A 16,716-nucleotide genomic window follows, 5' to 3' on the forward strand; every position below is an offset into this window, starting at 1 on the left:
ATACCCAAAGGAAAGCATTCTAACCCCATCCTCCTCGGGAAAGACATTGTTGTCGTTGAAGGAAGAGTTCCAATAGTCTCACATAGGTGGTGCTTGGCATGGTGGAGCAAACCTGTCATTCTAGCACTCTAGGGGTGGAGTCAGGAGAATGAGGAGTCTGAGCTAGCCTCGGCTATGAGACACTGTTCCTCTCATGAAAGCGATAGAAATAAAGATGCACGTGGATGTCTATGCTGAAGAGTCAGGCTGGGTCAGAAACTGCTGGGTGTGAATGTGGCTGGGGCCGCTGATGTCTGTGACAATGGGCAGGGAGGGTGTTTAATTCCTTAAGGGTGGGGGGGTGAGGCTGCATCTGCTTTCAGCTTTTGTGTTTTCCACATGGAGTGAGGTGAAATTTTAAATCGAAATTTGGGTGCAAAATTCCTATTTTGTCACAAGCTCTCAAAAATATAGCATATGGTACCTTCGTACAGTATCTGGCTTGCACTACATTACATATAATAAGATGTATGTTTCATGAACACCCAAAAGACTATGTAAATTTATAGCCGTGCCCTATGTACACTGCAGTGCATATTCAAATTGGTCTAGTTAGTAGATTACATCTAATTCATTATTTATGTATAGCTACTGTTTTTGATTCACCCTGGCCTCTTAGAACAAATTTGAAACGGCAGTATTGGAGCCCAAATCACAAATCACATTGCAAAAGATTTTTTTTGGAAACAGCAGATGTTTACAGAAGACTTCATAGGGAAACATTGCGAGTGCCTGGGTCACAATAACCTCAGGTCAGGTGACTGGAAAGCAGGCAGGAGGAAGTCTGACTCCTGCCTGGATGCTGGTGGCTTTGCACTGGGTCAGCAGGAAACAACGTGAGTCACTTGGAACCAGCAAAGAGCAATTTCCTTTCCAGAATTAAGAAAGTGAGTCCTGTCCTATTGTAGCCAGGCACAAGAGCACGATCACGTCTGTGGGTAGCTCCGCTTGCTTTAGGTGGACTTTAGGTGGGGAGTGGGGTTCTAGGGAATCTGTGGGCGCCTCTGCTCTGCACGGGGTGGGTGGATCGCCGGAAGGAAAGGCTTAGGGGAAGGGAGGGAAGCTGTCCAAAGGAAACTAAGCCACGCCCTCCAGCGCATTCCTCAATCTCCACTAGCACCCTTTATGGATGGACCTGCGGACACACACCTATGTAACACGCATTGGTTTATTCAGTTCCCTAACAGCCCTCTCTGAAGCATCTAGGAATCTGGTAAAGAAATTCTGCAAACAGTATTGGGACTTTCCTGCCTAACTTAAGACCCACGGTAAGAGGGTCACAGCCTCCCTTTTGATGCGTTCTATACTAGTCTCAAGTCCCCTCCTCCTTTAGGCGCTCAAAAAGGCAACTTTCGTCCAACGGTAGTCCAGCTCAGGCTGCGTAAACCTGTCTCCCGGGATGCTGGAAGACTCGCGCTCTCCACTCGCTTGTCAGGCGGGGGCGGCCTTACGGGCTGTCCTCGGGGACCTTGCCCGCCCTGCGTGGCGATTGTGCAAGCGCAGCTTCGGGCAGCTGCAAGGCCAGCTGCAGCCTGCAGGAGGGCAGGGAGGCGCGCTCGCAGCGCACTCGCTGAACCCTGGGCTCGACGCGCCTTGCCGGGGTTATCTCCAGGGTGGAGTCCACGGTGCGCAGCGCACCAGTCACCCTAAGGCCTTGGCGCCCTCATTCACCTTGCTGACTCCATCCTCTTCTCACTCACGTCCCCCCCTCCCCGCGTCCCTCCCAGCTTTGCCAGCAGGTCCCCCTCCGCCCTACTCAGCATGCTCATTGGCCATCCCAGCATGCCCTATATCCATAAATACGAGGTCCCTGAGTCTGGGAGCTTGAGGAGGCACACCGAGGTACATCCGACCTGGCGGCATCTCTTCTACCCTCCTTGACACCCTGTGGCTTCAGACGGGAGAAGTCAACTTTGGAGACCCACAGAGGATTCGACTCAGAGCTACCAAATCCCTGCTTCTCTTCTCCAGCCCCTGTGGCCAGCTCAGGGCAGGCACCTGTGCCCTAAGCCGCTGAACTTTGCAGCATCCCTGGGCATCTGCCTCTTGGAAGTCCCTCCTGCTCTATACCACTCCACCACACCGAGTTCTGTTTGCCTCTCTTCTCAAATCGCCAAAACTTCAGAACCCAACACCACCTCCAAAGCACTTTACCCCTTCCAGTGCCTGCTCCTCCTCATAACCCACGTGTCTCCTGCTACTATGAGCTGCCCCATTGACAAAAGGCGTTCTCTGATCGCCTTCCTGAGCCGGCTGCGGGACCTTGGGCAGCCCCCTAGAGGGGTGACATCCAAGGCGTACGCTTCCCGAGAGCCAAAAGAGGTACCCCTCTGCCCGCTGGTGACAGGTGGTGAGAGTCGGGACGCCACCTCCCTGCCTGGACCAACCAACTGGCCACTGCTAGGCAGTCTACTGGAGATTCTTTGGAAAGGTGGCCTGAAGAAACAGCATGACACTCTGGTAAATAACTTGTCACTCCCCTCTTCCCTATTCCTTCCGGTCGGAGTGGCCAGGCGGGGGGGAGGGGGGGAGGGGAAAGGGAGCTCACTCAGGCGGCCCTGCAGCGGCTCAAGGAAAAAGCGCCCCCAGCACCAAAGGGTGCGTGCTGATGGCATTAGGCCCGCCCCTCTGCAGGTAGAGTACCACAAGAAGTACGGCCAGATTTTCCGGATGAAGCTGGGCTCCTTCGACTCGGTGCACCTGGGCTCGCCGAGCCTGCTAGAAGCTCTATACCGGACGGAGAGCGCGCATCCCCAGAGACTAGAGATCAAACCCTGGAAAGCCTATAGGGACCACCGCAACGAGGGCTATGGGCTGCTGATCCTGTGAGTGTCCTCCGCGGGGTGGAGGCGGTGGAGGCCAGGATGCGGGGCAGTAGGGAAGGGGGTAGTTAGAGTTTCCTAGGGTTGGACTTTTCTTATGCAGAACGAATGCAAAAGCCCCTGCTCCAATGTGCGCAATCCTCAAATTATAGTGCAGATGTGGGTCTCCCCAAAGGGCCTTACAGTGAGGGGATGCACACATGCCTGCCTCCCCACCAGGACATACCTAAAGCGCCAATCTCTTTTAATTTAGCTTCATGTTCCTGGTATCAATATGGGCAAGATTTAACCCTAATGTCAAATCAAGTGTATATAATGTATATAATATATATGTACATACACATATATAATTTCTGGTCGCTTTCATCATGCATCTTGTCTTTGATCCCCCCTCTCACTCCCGGGGAGACTCTACCCGGTCCCAACAACTCCCCATCCAATTTTCATGTCTCTTTTGTTGGTGTTTATGATTCCCTGAGGTTGCTTGCAGAGCATGGGTGGGGTTATTTGAGCCCTGTCAACTTGGTAGGAGCCTATACTACTGAAGAAAAATGACTATCCCTTCCCCATCGACCATGAACAGCCATCAGCTCCCCCAAGGAGCAGAGGGACGCTGGGAGCCCCTCTCGGGTCCCTAATGGACAGCGGCGCATATTCAAAACATGCTAAAATTCCTGAGAATTTCCCTGGCGACCTGCAGGGTTAGCTTACTCCCAGGGTTAGCTTACTCCCGGGTGCTCCGCAAATCGCAAATCGCTGCGCTGCTTCTTTCCGGGCGCCCTAAACGCAATCCGTCTCCGCAGGGAAGGAAGAGAGTGGCAGAGGATCCGCAGCGCCTTCCAAAAGAAACTGATGAAGCCGGTGGAGATCATGAAACTGGACAATAAGATCAATGAGGTGTGTGCGTGTACTAGGGTCAGCTTTCCCTGGGCTCTCCAGGACAGAGAGCTGCCGATTAGTCTTTGGGTCACAACCTTTGAGGGGCCTTTGCAGTCAGAATAGGTGAAGCGAGAATGAGGGTACCAAGTGGGAAGCGCTCCTGTAGGCTAGTCTTCTGGCAATGGGGAGGAATGAAATGGGGTGATGTGTCCGGGGGATTTCACATTCCATGCCAATGGATGATCCGGAAAAGATCCCCTTACCCTTAAGAACGACTTTATACCACGCGAAAGGGCTTTAGCAACAGCATCGAGCCAACGGGGGCCGTGCAGTTGTGGTCTCTTCTTATTTTTGCTCACGTTGGAGGTTGATTTGAGTTGGACCTGGACCCAGATGGGCTCCGTACAGCTTAGGAGCTCCTAAAAGCCGGATAATTAATATAACACAGTAATGCAAGCCCCAAGTCAGACATTTAGCAAGCTGCATAGTTAAGCCTTTTCTTTTTTTCCCTTTTTTATTTTAAAAAATATTTATTTATTATGTATACAGTGTTCTGCCTGCATGTATCCCTGAAGGGAAAGGGCACCAAATCTCATTACAGATGATTATGAGCCACCGTGTGGTTGCTGGGAATTGAACTCAGGACCTCTAGGAAAGCAACCAGTGCTCTTAACCTCTGAGCCGTCTCCCCAGGCCTAGTTAAGCCTTTTCTAGAGGGGCTATCTGCTCCAAACCCAGCTAGCTATTGTCATGTGGTGGTACACACCCAGGGTCATCTTATGGTGGTAATAAGGATGTGTTAATAAGCCAGGTTGTGGAAATCCATACACGATGTGAAATCTCTTGGGTTTTCTTTTTTTTTCTTTTTTTTTTTCCTTTTTCTTTGAGACAGGGCCTCCCTGCATGTAATCCCTACTGGCTTGGAGTTTTCTATGTATACCAGGCTTGCTTCAAACTTATATAGATCCACCTGCTTCTGCCTCTCTAGTCTTGGGTTAAAGGTGAACCCCCATGCTCAGCTTTCCTTCTTTTTGCTTTCTTTTTTTCTTCCCTTGGCTTTTTTTTATATAAAATTCAAATTACTTTTAAATGCATTACATAAGCAAGCTAAGCATGCCCGTTTGTTACCTGCAGGCTCCGACCACTCACCCCTTCTCTCGGGTATAGCTTAGCAGGTCTTCAGTTATTTGGACAAGGGACATAGTGTCTTTGAACTGTTTCTCATCTGTGATGTGTAAAAATATGAGCAATGGCTGTGTCTCCTGCCTTGCAAGGTTGCAGTGCAGGTCAGCTAAGATAGCACACTTTATAACCACGTGTGGTCCCAGACACACTTCACAAGTGTGAGGCCTGAGTTACCTCAGGCTCTGGTTTTGGAGTCCAGCAGCTAGAGACCGTGTATGACTGTCCCAAAGTTGCAGCTCTATCTACTGAGGAAGCAATGTCCAGAACTTGTAGGTTTCCTGGCTCCAAATTCCACATCACACAAACAGCTGATGGGAAGACTGGCTTCTGCCCAGATGTGGAAGTGCAGCGTGGAGATGCCGCTCTCAACTTCACCACAGTCCCTGAGCGGCTGTTCCAGTTAGTCTGACTCCACCCTCAGGGTTCACCCACCCAGTCTGCCCACAAAGCATGCTTTTCTTCTTAGAGGATCAGAACCAGAGCTGGGGAGATGGCTCAGCCAGTGAAGGGCTTGCACTCTTTCATGGAGACCTGAGTTCAAACCCCAGAACTGGTGCGCGTGTTTGTACTCCAATCATGGAGTTCAAATCCCAGTACTGGTGTCTGCGGGAGTGGGGGTAGAAACAGGAGGATCCCTAGGAGCTCATTGGCCTGGCTGGCCAGTCACTTTTCAGAACTCCAGGTTCAATGAGAGACCCTGTCTCAAACAGTAGGATGTGGAGCAACAGAAGTAGACACAAAATGTCAACCACTGCCCTCCACACGTGAGCACATTGACACATGCCACCCACACACACATACACACATACATACATACATGCATACATACATCTCTCTCTCTCACACACACACACACATACACACACACAAACACACACACACACACACACACATGTGAACATAAGACAATTGTCAGAAATACCCTTAAGATGAGCCTGAAGCTTGAGTTTCTGTGGCAACAGGAAGAACTTAGGAAACAGTGAGGGACAGACCTGGAGAAGACAGTGTATAATTAGTGCCAGTCACCACCAGCAGCAGAGATACCCTCCTGAGCTTGAACTTTCTCTGTCCCTTCAGTGACGTAAAGATGTATCTTTCCTGGTTGCTTTCTTTCAAGGTCTTGGCCGATTTTATGGGGAGGATAGATGAGCTGTGTGACGAAGGAGGCCACATCAAAGACTTGTACAGTGAGCTGAACAAATGGTCCTTTGAAAGTAAGTTGACTTTGTAGTCTTGTTCGTTTAAGTTTGCAAGAGATCTGGGGGATGAAACTGAGCTCTTCTTACACTTCCATAACGATAGATGGACTAAGCCATACAAACTCGTTTTAGTTATGACTAAATATAGGTTGTTTATGAAGTCATCCAACAAGCACTTATTAAACAAATCCTATATGCCAGGCACTGTTAAGTACTAGGGACATGGCGAGGGACAAAGTGGACCGTGTCTTTGGCTTCATAACCTACAATTCTAGAGTGACAGATACAGGACATTCAAAGGACTAAAGAGCAGACTGTGGGCCTCATGTGGACCTCGCTGAGGGGAGTCCTCTCCACCAAGGAGACGAAAGTCAGGAAAAGAGGAAGCTGGAAAGGCCTCTTTGGATGAGAGTTCCAGACAGTTGGAGCCGGGAGTATAAAGCCCCCGCCCAGGCACAGTGTATGCTCTTAGCGTGTTGGCTGGAGGAAAAGCAACAGCAGCTGCCCCTCCCTTTGCCTCTGCACTCTGAGCAGAGACAACAGGGAAACCGGGAGATAAAAATAGACTACTCTGCTGCCTTTGCATCCAGAGACCTAAGAGAGCGCTGGGGGGTAACTAAGCAGAAAAAGGTCTGCGTGCAAACGCGAAGACCTGAGTTCAAATCTCCAGAACTCACACCAAGTCAGACACAAGAGCACAAGTCTGTGATCCCAGTGCTCCTGTGGCAAGATGGGAGTCGGGGGGAAGGGAATCCCGGGAAGCTCCCAGGCCAGCTAGACTGGTGTATGAAATCACAATCCACAAGAGGGTAGCTCAGGCCTGTAGTCCTAGCATTGAGGAAACTGGGGCAGAAAGATGGACATGAACTCAAGGCTAGCCTGGGCTACACAGCCATATCCTGTCTCAAAAAACAGGGGGATAGTTTATTTTCCTTTATCAAAAAATGGGTCACGTAGCTACTGAAGCTGTCCTGGGGCCTCAGGATTATTATCAAAATTCCAGGTCCACCTTGATTTTTTTGCCTAGAGACCTGATTTCTTACCTGGATGCTCTGGATAAAACTGGAGTTACTGTCTTAGGGGAAAAGCACTGTACAAGTCAGGGGTAAACTGGGATAAGAGCAAGAGAAGCGTTGACCTTGTACAAACAGCAGCTGCATTTGCGCAGGCGTACAAACTTTGTGGCATGAGTTTGCAGTGTGCACCCAAAATAATGCCCACAATTGGGAAAGCGGCACTTCCTGGCTGAATCCACCCCTCTGCCTTGTCTTCAAAACCACAGGGATGTGCAAGTGGGTCAGAACTGCTGTGTCCGTGGTGCCATTCCGTGCTGATAAGTCCAAAACCCTGTGATCTTAAGTAACTTTCCCAGAGAGGACCAGCTAGTTATTAAACCTAGGTGTTCATGAACAAGGAAGTTTGATGTTGATTTTACTGTGGTTTTTGTGAAATGGTCATTTTCTAAACGATCTTTACCCATTCATGACTCTTCCTATACAGGATTTACCATGACCGCTTAAAGCCTCTGTGTTTAGTAGACCGTCAGGGAACATTCCCAATCACTGATCTAAGTTTACCTGGAAGGGAAACAGTAACGCCTCATAACTTCAAGACCAGCCTCACAATTGTGCGCATGGCCGTGAGAATAAGTGGTGGACACTGCTTCACAGTCAGGGGATGTCCCAAAGCTGTGCCACAGGCTCCTGGTGGCACCCAAGCCAGGTCTTCTGGGATAAAAAGGCTATTGAAATCTTAAACAGGATGCATTCAATCAGGAAAGTTAACAGTTACAGAAGGTACCCTTTAAGACAAGTGGGGGGGCTTTCTAAACAACCACAGAGTGGATCTGGTAAAGAACGGGTCAAGCTCTCAGGGACATTAGTAATGTATCATGGTCATGTAGGACAAAGCCGTCATTCTTAGATTAATGCTATGGTACAGACACAAGGCATCGTGGGAACTAAACACTGTTGCAGATGCTGCCACCCACACCAACCCACATACATCCCCGTGTGGACACACAGTCAAGAAGAGAGTAATTAAAACAGCATGTTCACTCACCACATCTAATTCAGGGGACATGGGTATCCTAGAATTCAAATTTTCTCTATGTTAAAAGTTTTAAAGACTAAGGAATCTTATTTGAAAATAGGTTGAGCCTAAACAACATTGTTAAATGGAAAAGAGAACAGAGAAACACTTGTCCTATGCTGGTCCAGTACCTGGAAGGTATTGGGAACTTAGTCCCTAGCTCAGCTTTTTCCAACCCTCTTTCTCATGGTGACTTCCTGCAGCCTGAGTTTGGCAGCATAAGCCAATAACTACTCCAACAGCCTGAGTGAAAGCGGCGCAGATCTCTGAGCCAGTGATACACCTCTGTCCTTACCTCCCTGTGACTGATGGGACAGTGTGTCTCTCATCAGGATGGGAAGCTCATGGGTCATTTGCTCCCAGAAATGACGTCTCGAGGCAGAAGAGAGTGTTTCTGGCCTCCTTTCTCACTCTTTGAAATGTTGGTTTCCTTCCAGAAGAGACCACAATGTCATGAGACACAGGACTCAGTCTTTAATAGCTGGCTAATCATAGACTCTGGCGTGCTACGATTAAATAACAGTAGTGATTACTCTCAATGACAGGCATCTGCCTCGTGTTGTACGAGAAGAGATTTGGGCTCCTCCAGAAGAACGCTGAGGAAGAAGCTCTGATCTTCATTACAGCCATCAAGACGGTAAGCCGTCTCTCTGGGCAGCCTAACAGAGCTTGTCTCTGCGTCTCCCAAGGAGGAGTGCACACACTTACGTATTTTCATAATTAGTCCAGTCACTTTGATATCTATATTTTAATATATTTATGTGTACCAATCACAAACATACAAAAAGCCTATTATTTATCAGTCTAAGCAAAGTTATTTTACTACAAAAAAATCATTTTAAACTTACTTAAGGTGTCTCAACTAATGGTCACTTGGTTCAAAGGTACCTTTTTAAAGTTTCAGAATGTTTCAGATTTTACAGTTTTCAGTAGTGTGGGTAACTTGAGATATCATAGATGCAGTGAAATTGATTTGGGATTAGCTAAGGATTCTGTGGTATTCAGAAGCTGGACTCAATAGACAAATTATAGTTTTCCAGTTCTTTCTTCTTCCTTTGCAATTAGACCATATAAAAACTGGGGTGGTGGCACAGGTCTGTCATACCAGCCACTTGGTCGAGATGCTGAGGCAACATAATTCCAAATTTGAAACGGGTTGGGGCCGCAGAGTGAGTGCAAGGGCAGCCTAGGAATGCAATGATCCTTTGTCTCAAAATAAAAAAATAAAACAAAAGGAATCTAGCTTAGCTCTATAATGGATGCCTTTTTAGCAACCAAAAGGCCCTAGGTTTGGTTCCTACTATAAACCAAATGTGTGTGTATGTGTGTATATGTGTGTGTGTTTGTGTGTATATGTGTGTGTGTTGGTGTGTATGTGTATACACGTGTGCATATGCAGAAGGGTCGTGAGACTGATACTTTTCATTAAACACAGAGTACAAAGCCATCTTTGAGATATGAGGGAGCTGGAGGGCCTTTGAACCCCACCCTTCGGAGATGCAGGAGTCTGATTTAGGATCCTCCCCCTCCAAGAGAACTGGCTTAGAGAGAAGAATGCAGGGTCCAAGTTCTTGTGTTTTTTCCAGATGATGAGCACGTTTGGGAAGATGATGGTGACCCCCGTGGAGCTGCACAAGAGCCTCAACACCAAAGTGTGGCAGGCACACACTCTGGCCTGGGACACCATTTTCAAATCAGGTAAAAGAGCCTCCTTTCCCACTGCCCACGGCAATCCAGTTGTCCTGACCCTGTGCGCAGGACAGGCCTCGTGTGATCTACCTGACTGGGTCGTCATGATCTTCCCGCGGCCATGCTTCTGCTCCTCTCTATAGCTTTCAAAAGTCTTGAGCATAGCGGGGTGGGGAGGCAGTGAGAAGCAGCTTTCTGTCACCCACTCTGCCAGCTGAAGGGGGCTCAAGGAAGAGTTTCAGAGACAGCCTTGAGTCCGTGTGTGGTGGCTTAGGCCTGTGTGTTACCACCTTTTCATCTTTGATTGCTCCATCTTTAAAATAACAAATGACAGCGATTCCCACTTAGGTACAACGTTTAGTGCACAGTATTTTAGTGGTTAGAGCTATTTCTGCGCCATGACATGGGGCATTAGGAGTTCTGTATATGTTTAACCCTTACGCAAACCCACACCGTCAACTCTTCCAAGAGTCCCCAAGGAATGGTCCTGAGACACACTGAAGTAGCTTTCCCAAGACCCCAGACCAGGCCAGGCTTCAGACTGAAATGTGACCTACACCACAGGCGATCACCCTGTCCACTAGCTCCATGGTGATTTTAATTTGGTGTCTGCCCACATAACCAATTGGAGTGAGAGAGACAGTTGTCTGAGTGTTTCATAAATGTTAAATAGTTTGAGTGTCAACAGTGTTCCCAGGCACTGTACTTGTGTGTATGGTTAGTAATGTCCACAGCCAAGTTTGGAATATGCGCATAAGGCCAGTTCTCACCCCCTCTCATGCTGATCCCTTCTGGGCACTGAGCTCTTGTTCATCAGAAGGTGACTACAGACCAGGAGCACCTGCGCAGGGCTTGAGAGAAATGCAGACTTCAAGGCCATCCATGGTGGTGTGTGCACTATGTGGGTGCTACCAGCACTCTAGAGACAAGAGACAGGCAGATAGCTGAGGCCAGCCGGGGCTACAGAGCAAGCTCCGGACCAATCTCCAGACCAGCTAGGACTACATAGTGAGTCCCAGTCTGAAGAAAGAGAGAGAGACTGGCCTCAGGCTCCCCAATCACTGATTCTGAATCAACACTTTTAGAAGATTCCTGGCGGATCCTGAGAGGTCCTGAGAAGTGTCGGTCTTCACCAGTCCTTGCCAGTGTAGCGAGAATAGTCACTGGGCACCTGTCTAGTAAATTGTCAGAGTCCCTGGAAAGACTCAGTGTCGCAAGGTCTTCTTGGGTTCTTGCCCTCACCCGAATTTTCAGGCTCTCTCTCCTTTCTGACTCTGTTACACAGTAAAGCCTTGCATCGACAACCGCTTGGAGAAATATTCCCAGCAGCCTGGCGCAGATTTCCTTTGCGACATTTACCACCGTAATCATCTTTCCAAGAAAGAACTGTACGCGGCTGTCACGGAGCTCCAGCTCGCTGCGGTGGAGACGGTGAGGGTGGGCGGGGACTCGGTTGGCTAAACGCTGAGTTTTTAAGCAGCTGCGGAAATCATTCTCTCCACCAGAATTACCCGAGTAGCTACAGTCTCACGAAACCAGCAGTAAGCATCCCATAGTGAGCGCTGTGGGGGACGCAAAGCTTGGCCTCTCGGTGCTTAAGGGCTTGGCAGGGACTTTGTGTAATAACGTGCTCCAATGATAGCGCCGTGAGTAGGCTCTGGCCAGCACCGTGGCGGATATTGGAACGGACCAGGGAATTTGGAAGCCCATGATCTGGCAAGATAACTTAAGTTTCTCAAGCTTGAGAGATGGAGAGATACTTCAGTTGGTAAAGTACTGTCTGTGCCTTCATGAGGACCTGATTTAAAAAAAAAAAAAAAAAAGCCAGGTGAGCTGGCTCAGATGGGTAATGCCACGGCTGGGGACGTGGAGAAAGGAGGCCGCAGGGAACAGGCAGAGTAGCTAGTCCAGGAGAGACCCCGCCTCAAAGAATAAGGTAGAGAGTGGTTACGGAAGATGCCTGATGTCAGCCTCCAACCTCCACATGTGTGTACATACATGTGCCCCGACATAAGCACACACACGGATGTCTTTTAGTAATAACTCAGACTGCCCCCATGGTGACTACCTGTGGCTGATTATATTTTGAAAAAGATGAGATAAAAATCAGAATACAGTCCTCCAGACCAATAGTACATTTACTGCTTCAAAGTACCAACAAGATGAGCTTGGGGCGGCTTGGTTTTGATTTAAATGCAGCAGCTCGTGTGCAATCCACCAGCTGATTCTCCTAGATTCTCCATGCAGCCGCCTCCCGTTCCTGTCTTAAGCTGTCACTGGTGTGACAGGTACTCAGACTCCTCAAAATCCCACATTCTATGCCCCTTAAAGCCTTCAGGCAGAAACCTCCCAGGGTTGTCGACTTCTTTGCATTTTCCCCTTTCATGGCTTCTGGAAGGAGAAAGGCAGGGTTCCTGTATTAGGAGCACACCCTTATCTCCCCCTCACTGCAGGAGACTGACAGAAGCAGTAAGCGATCTGATCTCCCTGTGAGATTGAGTGGCAGGCCTTTCCACACAGCAACAAGGGCCATGGTTCCTCTGTTTGAAGTGTGAATTCCATGAAAGCTCTGGCCTTGCTTTGTCTACAGCATCATTCCAGGGATACAAAGGAGCACATGGCATATATAAGGCCGTCAAGGAATGCTTACTGAGCAAATAAAAGAGGTCGAGAACTATAGAGCACCTACTATGTGCCCCGCGCTTAAAAGGCCACTAGGAATGAGAGGCAAAGTCTTGTTCCTCGTAGAACTTAGATGGCAGCGGGGAGGAGGAGGGGTGTGAAGGCACACACACGGCTACTTCAGATAGTGGTATACGCCATGAAGGCGCACACACATGGCTACTTCAGATAGTGGTATATGCCATGAAGGCGCACACACATGGCTACTTGAGATAGTGGTATACGCCATGAAGGAACATTTTCTAAGCAAGGGAGTCAGCTGGCTAGTTTAGGCTTTGACAAGTGGACTACGGCTGGTGGGTGGAGAGCGAATTTGCTAGAGAGGTCAGTTAAGGAGACAGGTGCCCCTCCCAACCAAGGTCGTGCCAGGACAGGCTGAGCCCTTGAGGTTTCCTTACCCACTTCCCCTGGAATTAAGCTCTGCCGTTTTTCCCTGAGGGGCCCAGACAGTGTCCCCTGGATGTGGTGAAACAGAACTTACCCAGCCCCACAGAGCCCTATTTGACACTTGTGGTGAGCCGCTCGCTGATATGGTTACACACCTGATCCATTTCCTTTACAGTCCCCTTTATTCTGAAAGCCACCTTGGGCGGATCAGAGAGGCTCCATTGACTTTAAGGTGGAGGCCCCACCCTCTTCCTGCTCTGTAATAATGCCATCCATGGTTTATTTCCAACCGAAGCCACTGGCCCTCCGACATGAAGAAGCCTGCCTGGGAGGCATGTTCTTCCAAAACTAATAAATACCAGCTGGCTCTGGCCCGTCCTGTGCTCTGCCCATCAGTGTGGGAGTGGGCCACGGCGTCAGTCCCAGCCCCTTGGTGTCTGCGGAGGGAGGACATGACCGCCATGTTTAGGAGACTGTTGGGTTTAAGTCAGCTGAGGAGCTCCATGTGAATCTCACTTCTGCTGGTGACGATGGTGACTGCTTCTTATTACCTCCAGGAAAGACACCGAAGATCCCCTTAAAAGGCCATCAGCCTTTGCCAAAAACAGCCTCTGGCTTCTTAGCATACTCAATTCGATATTAGAATTTATTCCCTGTCCCCCATCCTTTTTTGGCAAGGTATTGCATTCTCAAATGCAGACATTTTGCATGTGGCTAGAACCCTTTTCATGTCCGTGGGCGATTTAGGTTGTAGCCAGAAGAACTTGTATTAGATTCCAGAAAGGCAACGCGTTGTGCCTTCAATCGCACTGGGGAAATATCTTTAGACAGCCTCTCATTGGCACCACTAGAGCGTTCCTGTCCTTTCTGGACGCAGTTTTACATCAAGTTTTGCCCACTAAATAACTACTTCAATTTTTATTTTGTGGTCATGCTGGAGTCAGGTTTAGGTGTGAAATGAGCCCCGATAGTCCCTAAATTACCCAGCTCTTGTCAGTAGTACGCGCATTTGTTCGTGCTCAAGCAGTTCCGCTGTGGTTCTAAGTGTGACCTTTGGCTCACCTGATGGCGGATTGATTGGCAGACTCTCTTATCTGTTTGCCTTTCAGACAGCAAACAGCTTGATGTGGGTTCTCTACAATCTATCCCGGAATCCCCACGTACAAGAGAGACTTTTTCTGGAAATTCAGAGCGTGTTGCCCGGGAACCAGACACCCCGGGCGGAAGATGTGAGGAATATGCCCTACTTAAAGGCCTGTCTAAAAGAGTCCATGAGGTAAGGACAGGCCTCTGAGTCAATACTTGAGAAAGGATCTCTTTTGCTTTGGGCAATACATTATGTCACTAGAAAAGAATTCTCTTAGAACATAATAGTGACACCTCTAGATGGCTCCCCTCAAGATACCTCCCCTGGCTGATCATAGGCATCTATCGAGCTAGAGAGAAGGGCCTCGGTTCATATTCATCACTTTCCAGACCTCAGGGGCCAGCTCTACAGCCTGCCTGTGATGGACGCTGTCAGTGGGAGGGAGCCAGCTGTGGTTGTAGGGTTGGAGATGAAGGCGGAGCAAGAAGACACAGAGACAGACCTCTTGGTGTTTTAGCCTCTAGCTCTTCCTGGAAAGCAAACTTCCAGCTTTCGGATCAGAAGGAAACAGCACCACCTTTGTGGAGAACAGAGTAGAAGGGATGCAGGCTTTGGGTGAGATGTGAGATGCACACAGATTGAATGGAACAGAATAATCGATGAGCCACACTAGCCAGCCTTGTAGAAGGGATTTAACTAACGTGATAAGAAAGAAGAGGCAAACATTGAAAATGAGGGATTTTGTTTTTTTATGAAAACTGAATTCTTTGTGGACTCATACACTGTATCTTGATCATATTCACCCCTGTCCCAACTCCACGCAGATCCTTTGCCTTCCTTCAGTTCCTCAGCAGCTGTCAGTGGCCAATAGCCCCTCAGGATAAGAGACAGGGTTTCCTTCTCACCCTGACTGGACTTTGACAGCACCTCCGCTTCTCATTCTGTCTCTGTCCCTAATGCCACATCAGAGAGTGGTCTGTGGCCACCTTTACAGCTCCGGTTGTGATTTTTCAGGCTTACCCCAAGTGTGCCGTTTACAACTCGGACTCTTGACAAGCCGACGGTTCTGGGTGAATACACTTTGCCCAAAGGAGTGAGTATATTTACATATCTGTTCCTTAGCAAAACTTGACAAGGTGACATTTCCCGAGTGTTTATCCCATCTTCCTGAAACTTTTCACCAGGAGAGCGTTCATTCTGGAGACCATAGAAAGATTCACCCTCCTCTTCATCCAGAAAATGGAGAGAGACGAGGTGATTATGAGCATGAAACCCAAACATGAGGAGCTCTGGGACTGGGGAGGGGTTTCAGTAGGTCAGATTATGCTGTACATGTGAAGGCGGATCGGATTAATGCAGACCAGTTGGTATAAGATGATACAACTTTAATGTAAATGGCACACTCACGCAACCGAAGTTCCAGCAATGCACCGAAACAGGAAACAGGAAGGGGCCCCAGCGTCTGTGCCCCCCAATTTATAAACATTTGCCCGAGGCCGTCCCGCCCCCAAAGGGCGGGCTCTCTCTACATACATGTGTGAAGACCTGGGTTTGAATCCCCGATACCTGTGTAGAGAGTCAGCATCGTGCAGGGCAGGCAGAGGTTCAGTGGGCCTTGCTGACTGCCGGCTTAAATCGAGGTTCACGGAGAAACCCTGTCTCAAAGGACTAAGGTGAAGTGTGATGGAGGGCATCAGGTACCCTCCTCTTGCCTCTGCGTGTGCTCATGGCTACATGTGCTACCCCACACATATACACATATATCATACTCTCACTAACATATGTCAAGGAATACAACCATCATTATTGTGTTTCTGTGAATTATTTTTGCTTCTGATTTTTGAAAGTATCATCTCTTTCTGTGTGTTTTTTAGACGGTGTTAATGCTAAATACCCAGGTTCTGGGCTCCAGTGAGGACAACTTTGAAGATTCCAGTCAGTTTAAACCTGAACGCTGGCTTCAAAAGGAGAAAAAGATCAATCCCTTTGCCCACCTCCCATTTGGCCTTGGGAAGAGGATGTGCATTGGGCGTCGACTGGCTGAGCTGCAGCTCCACTTGGCTCTTTGCTGGGTAAAAGTTCACTGGGTTTCTAGAACCACATTCTGGGCTATTCCACAAGGCATGGAGAGAGAGAGAGAGTTAATTCTGCTTTCGTCTCAATGTGTGTTACAGATCATCCAAAAATATAAGATTGTGGCTACAGACAATGAACCTGTCGAGATGCTGCATCTCGGCATCCTGGTACCCAACCGGGAACTGCCCATTGCATTCTGTCCACGGTAGGATGCTAAGGTGAGTGTCTGGGTCCCTGATGCCCTCAGGTGCCTTACCTGGCCAGGAGTGAGGCTAGCTTGAAGATGTCTAGACTTATCTTTATTTCTTCCTACCTCCCCCTCTTTCCCCTCCTTCCTTCCTTTCTTTTTAATAGATTTTATTTTGAATGTGTGTGTTTGTGTGCCACAGGAGTGTGGATATCCACTTAAGTCAGAAGAGGGCATCAGATGCCCTGGATCTGGAGTTACAAGTGACTGTGAGCTGCCCAGACGACATGGGTGCTGGGAGCCCAGCTCAGGTCCTCTGCAAGTGCAACAAGTGTCCTTGGCCATGAAGCCATCTCACTGGCCCCATGTCCTAGTTCTTTTTTAAACTACTGC

General features: G+C 48.7%; 1 protein-coding gene across 2 annotated transcripts; it reads left to right on the top strand.

The window, feature by feature from the left end:
* The first annotated feature begins 2,241 nt into the window (after positions 1–2,241).
* Positions 2,242–16,345, top strand: LOC101983004 (1,25-dihydroxyvitamin D(3) 24-hydroxylase, mitochondrial). Of its 2 annotated transcripts, XM_005362824.2 has the most exons (11): positions 2,242–2,499; positions 2,674–2,864; positions 3,665–3,758; positions 6,043–6,139; positions 8,761–8,852; positions 9,802–9,913; positions 11,190–11,335; positions 14,083–14,249; positions 15,075–15,153; positions 15,935–16,132; positions 16,235–16,345. In XM_005362824.2, exons 1-11 carry the CDS (start codon positions 2,242–2,244, stop codon positions 16,343–16,345), a joined length of 1,545 nt encoding a protein of 514 aa, XP_005362881.1. The 2 variants fall into 2 exon arrangements, with proteins under 2 accessions (XP_005362881.1, XP_026643117.1); XM_026787316.1 differs by lacking the exon at positions 15,935–16,132.
* The last annotated feature ends 371 nt before the right edge of the window (positions 16,346–16,716 follow it).

This window comes from Microtus ochrogaster, linkage group LG8 (assembly GCF_000317375.1).
Source record: "Microtus ochrogaster isolate Prairie Vole_2 linkage group LG8, MicOch1.0, whole genome shotgun sequence".
Lineage (NCBI taxonomy): Eukaryota > Metazoa > Chordata > Mammalia > Rodentia > Cricetidae > Microtus > Microtus ochrogaster.

Bases quoted from the DNA above. Each gene is read 5' to 3' on its own strand.
- LOC101983004 (XM_005362824.2), top strand. From the start codon at position 2,242: ATGAGCTGCCCCATTGACAAAAGGCGTTCTCTGATCGCCTTCCTGAGC. The intron at 2,865-3,664 runs GTGAGTGTCCTC...CCGTCTCCGCAG, and splicing joins GGCTATGGGCTGCTGATCCT to GGAAGGAAGAGAGTGGCAGA. The intron at 8,853-9,801 runs GTAAGCCGTCTC...TGTTTTTTCCAG, and splicing joins TCATTACAGCCATCAAGACG to ATGATGAGCACGTTTGGGAA.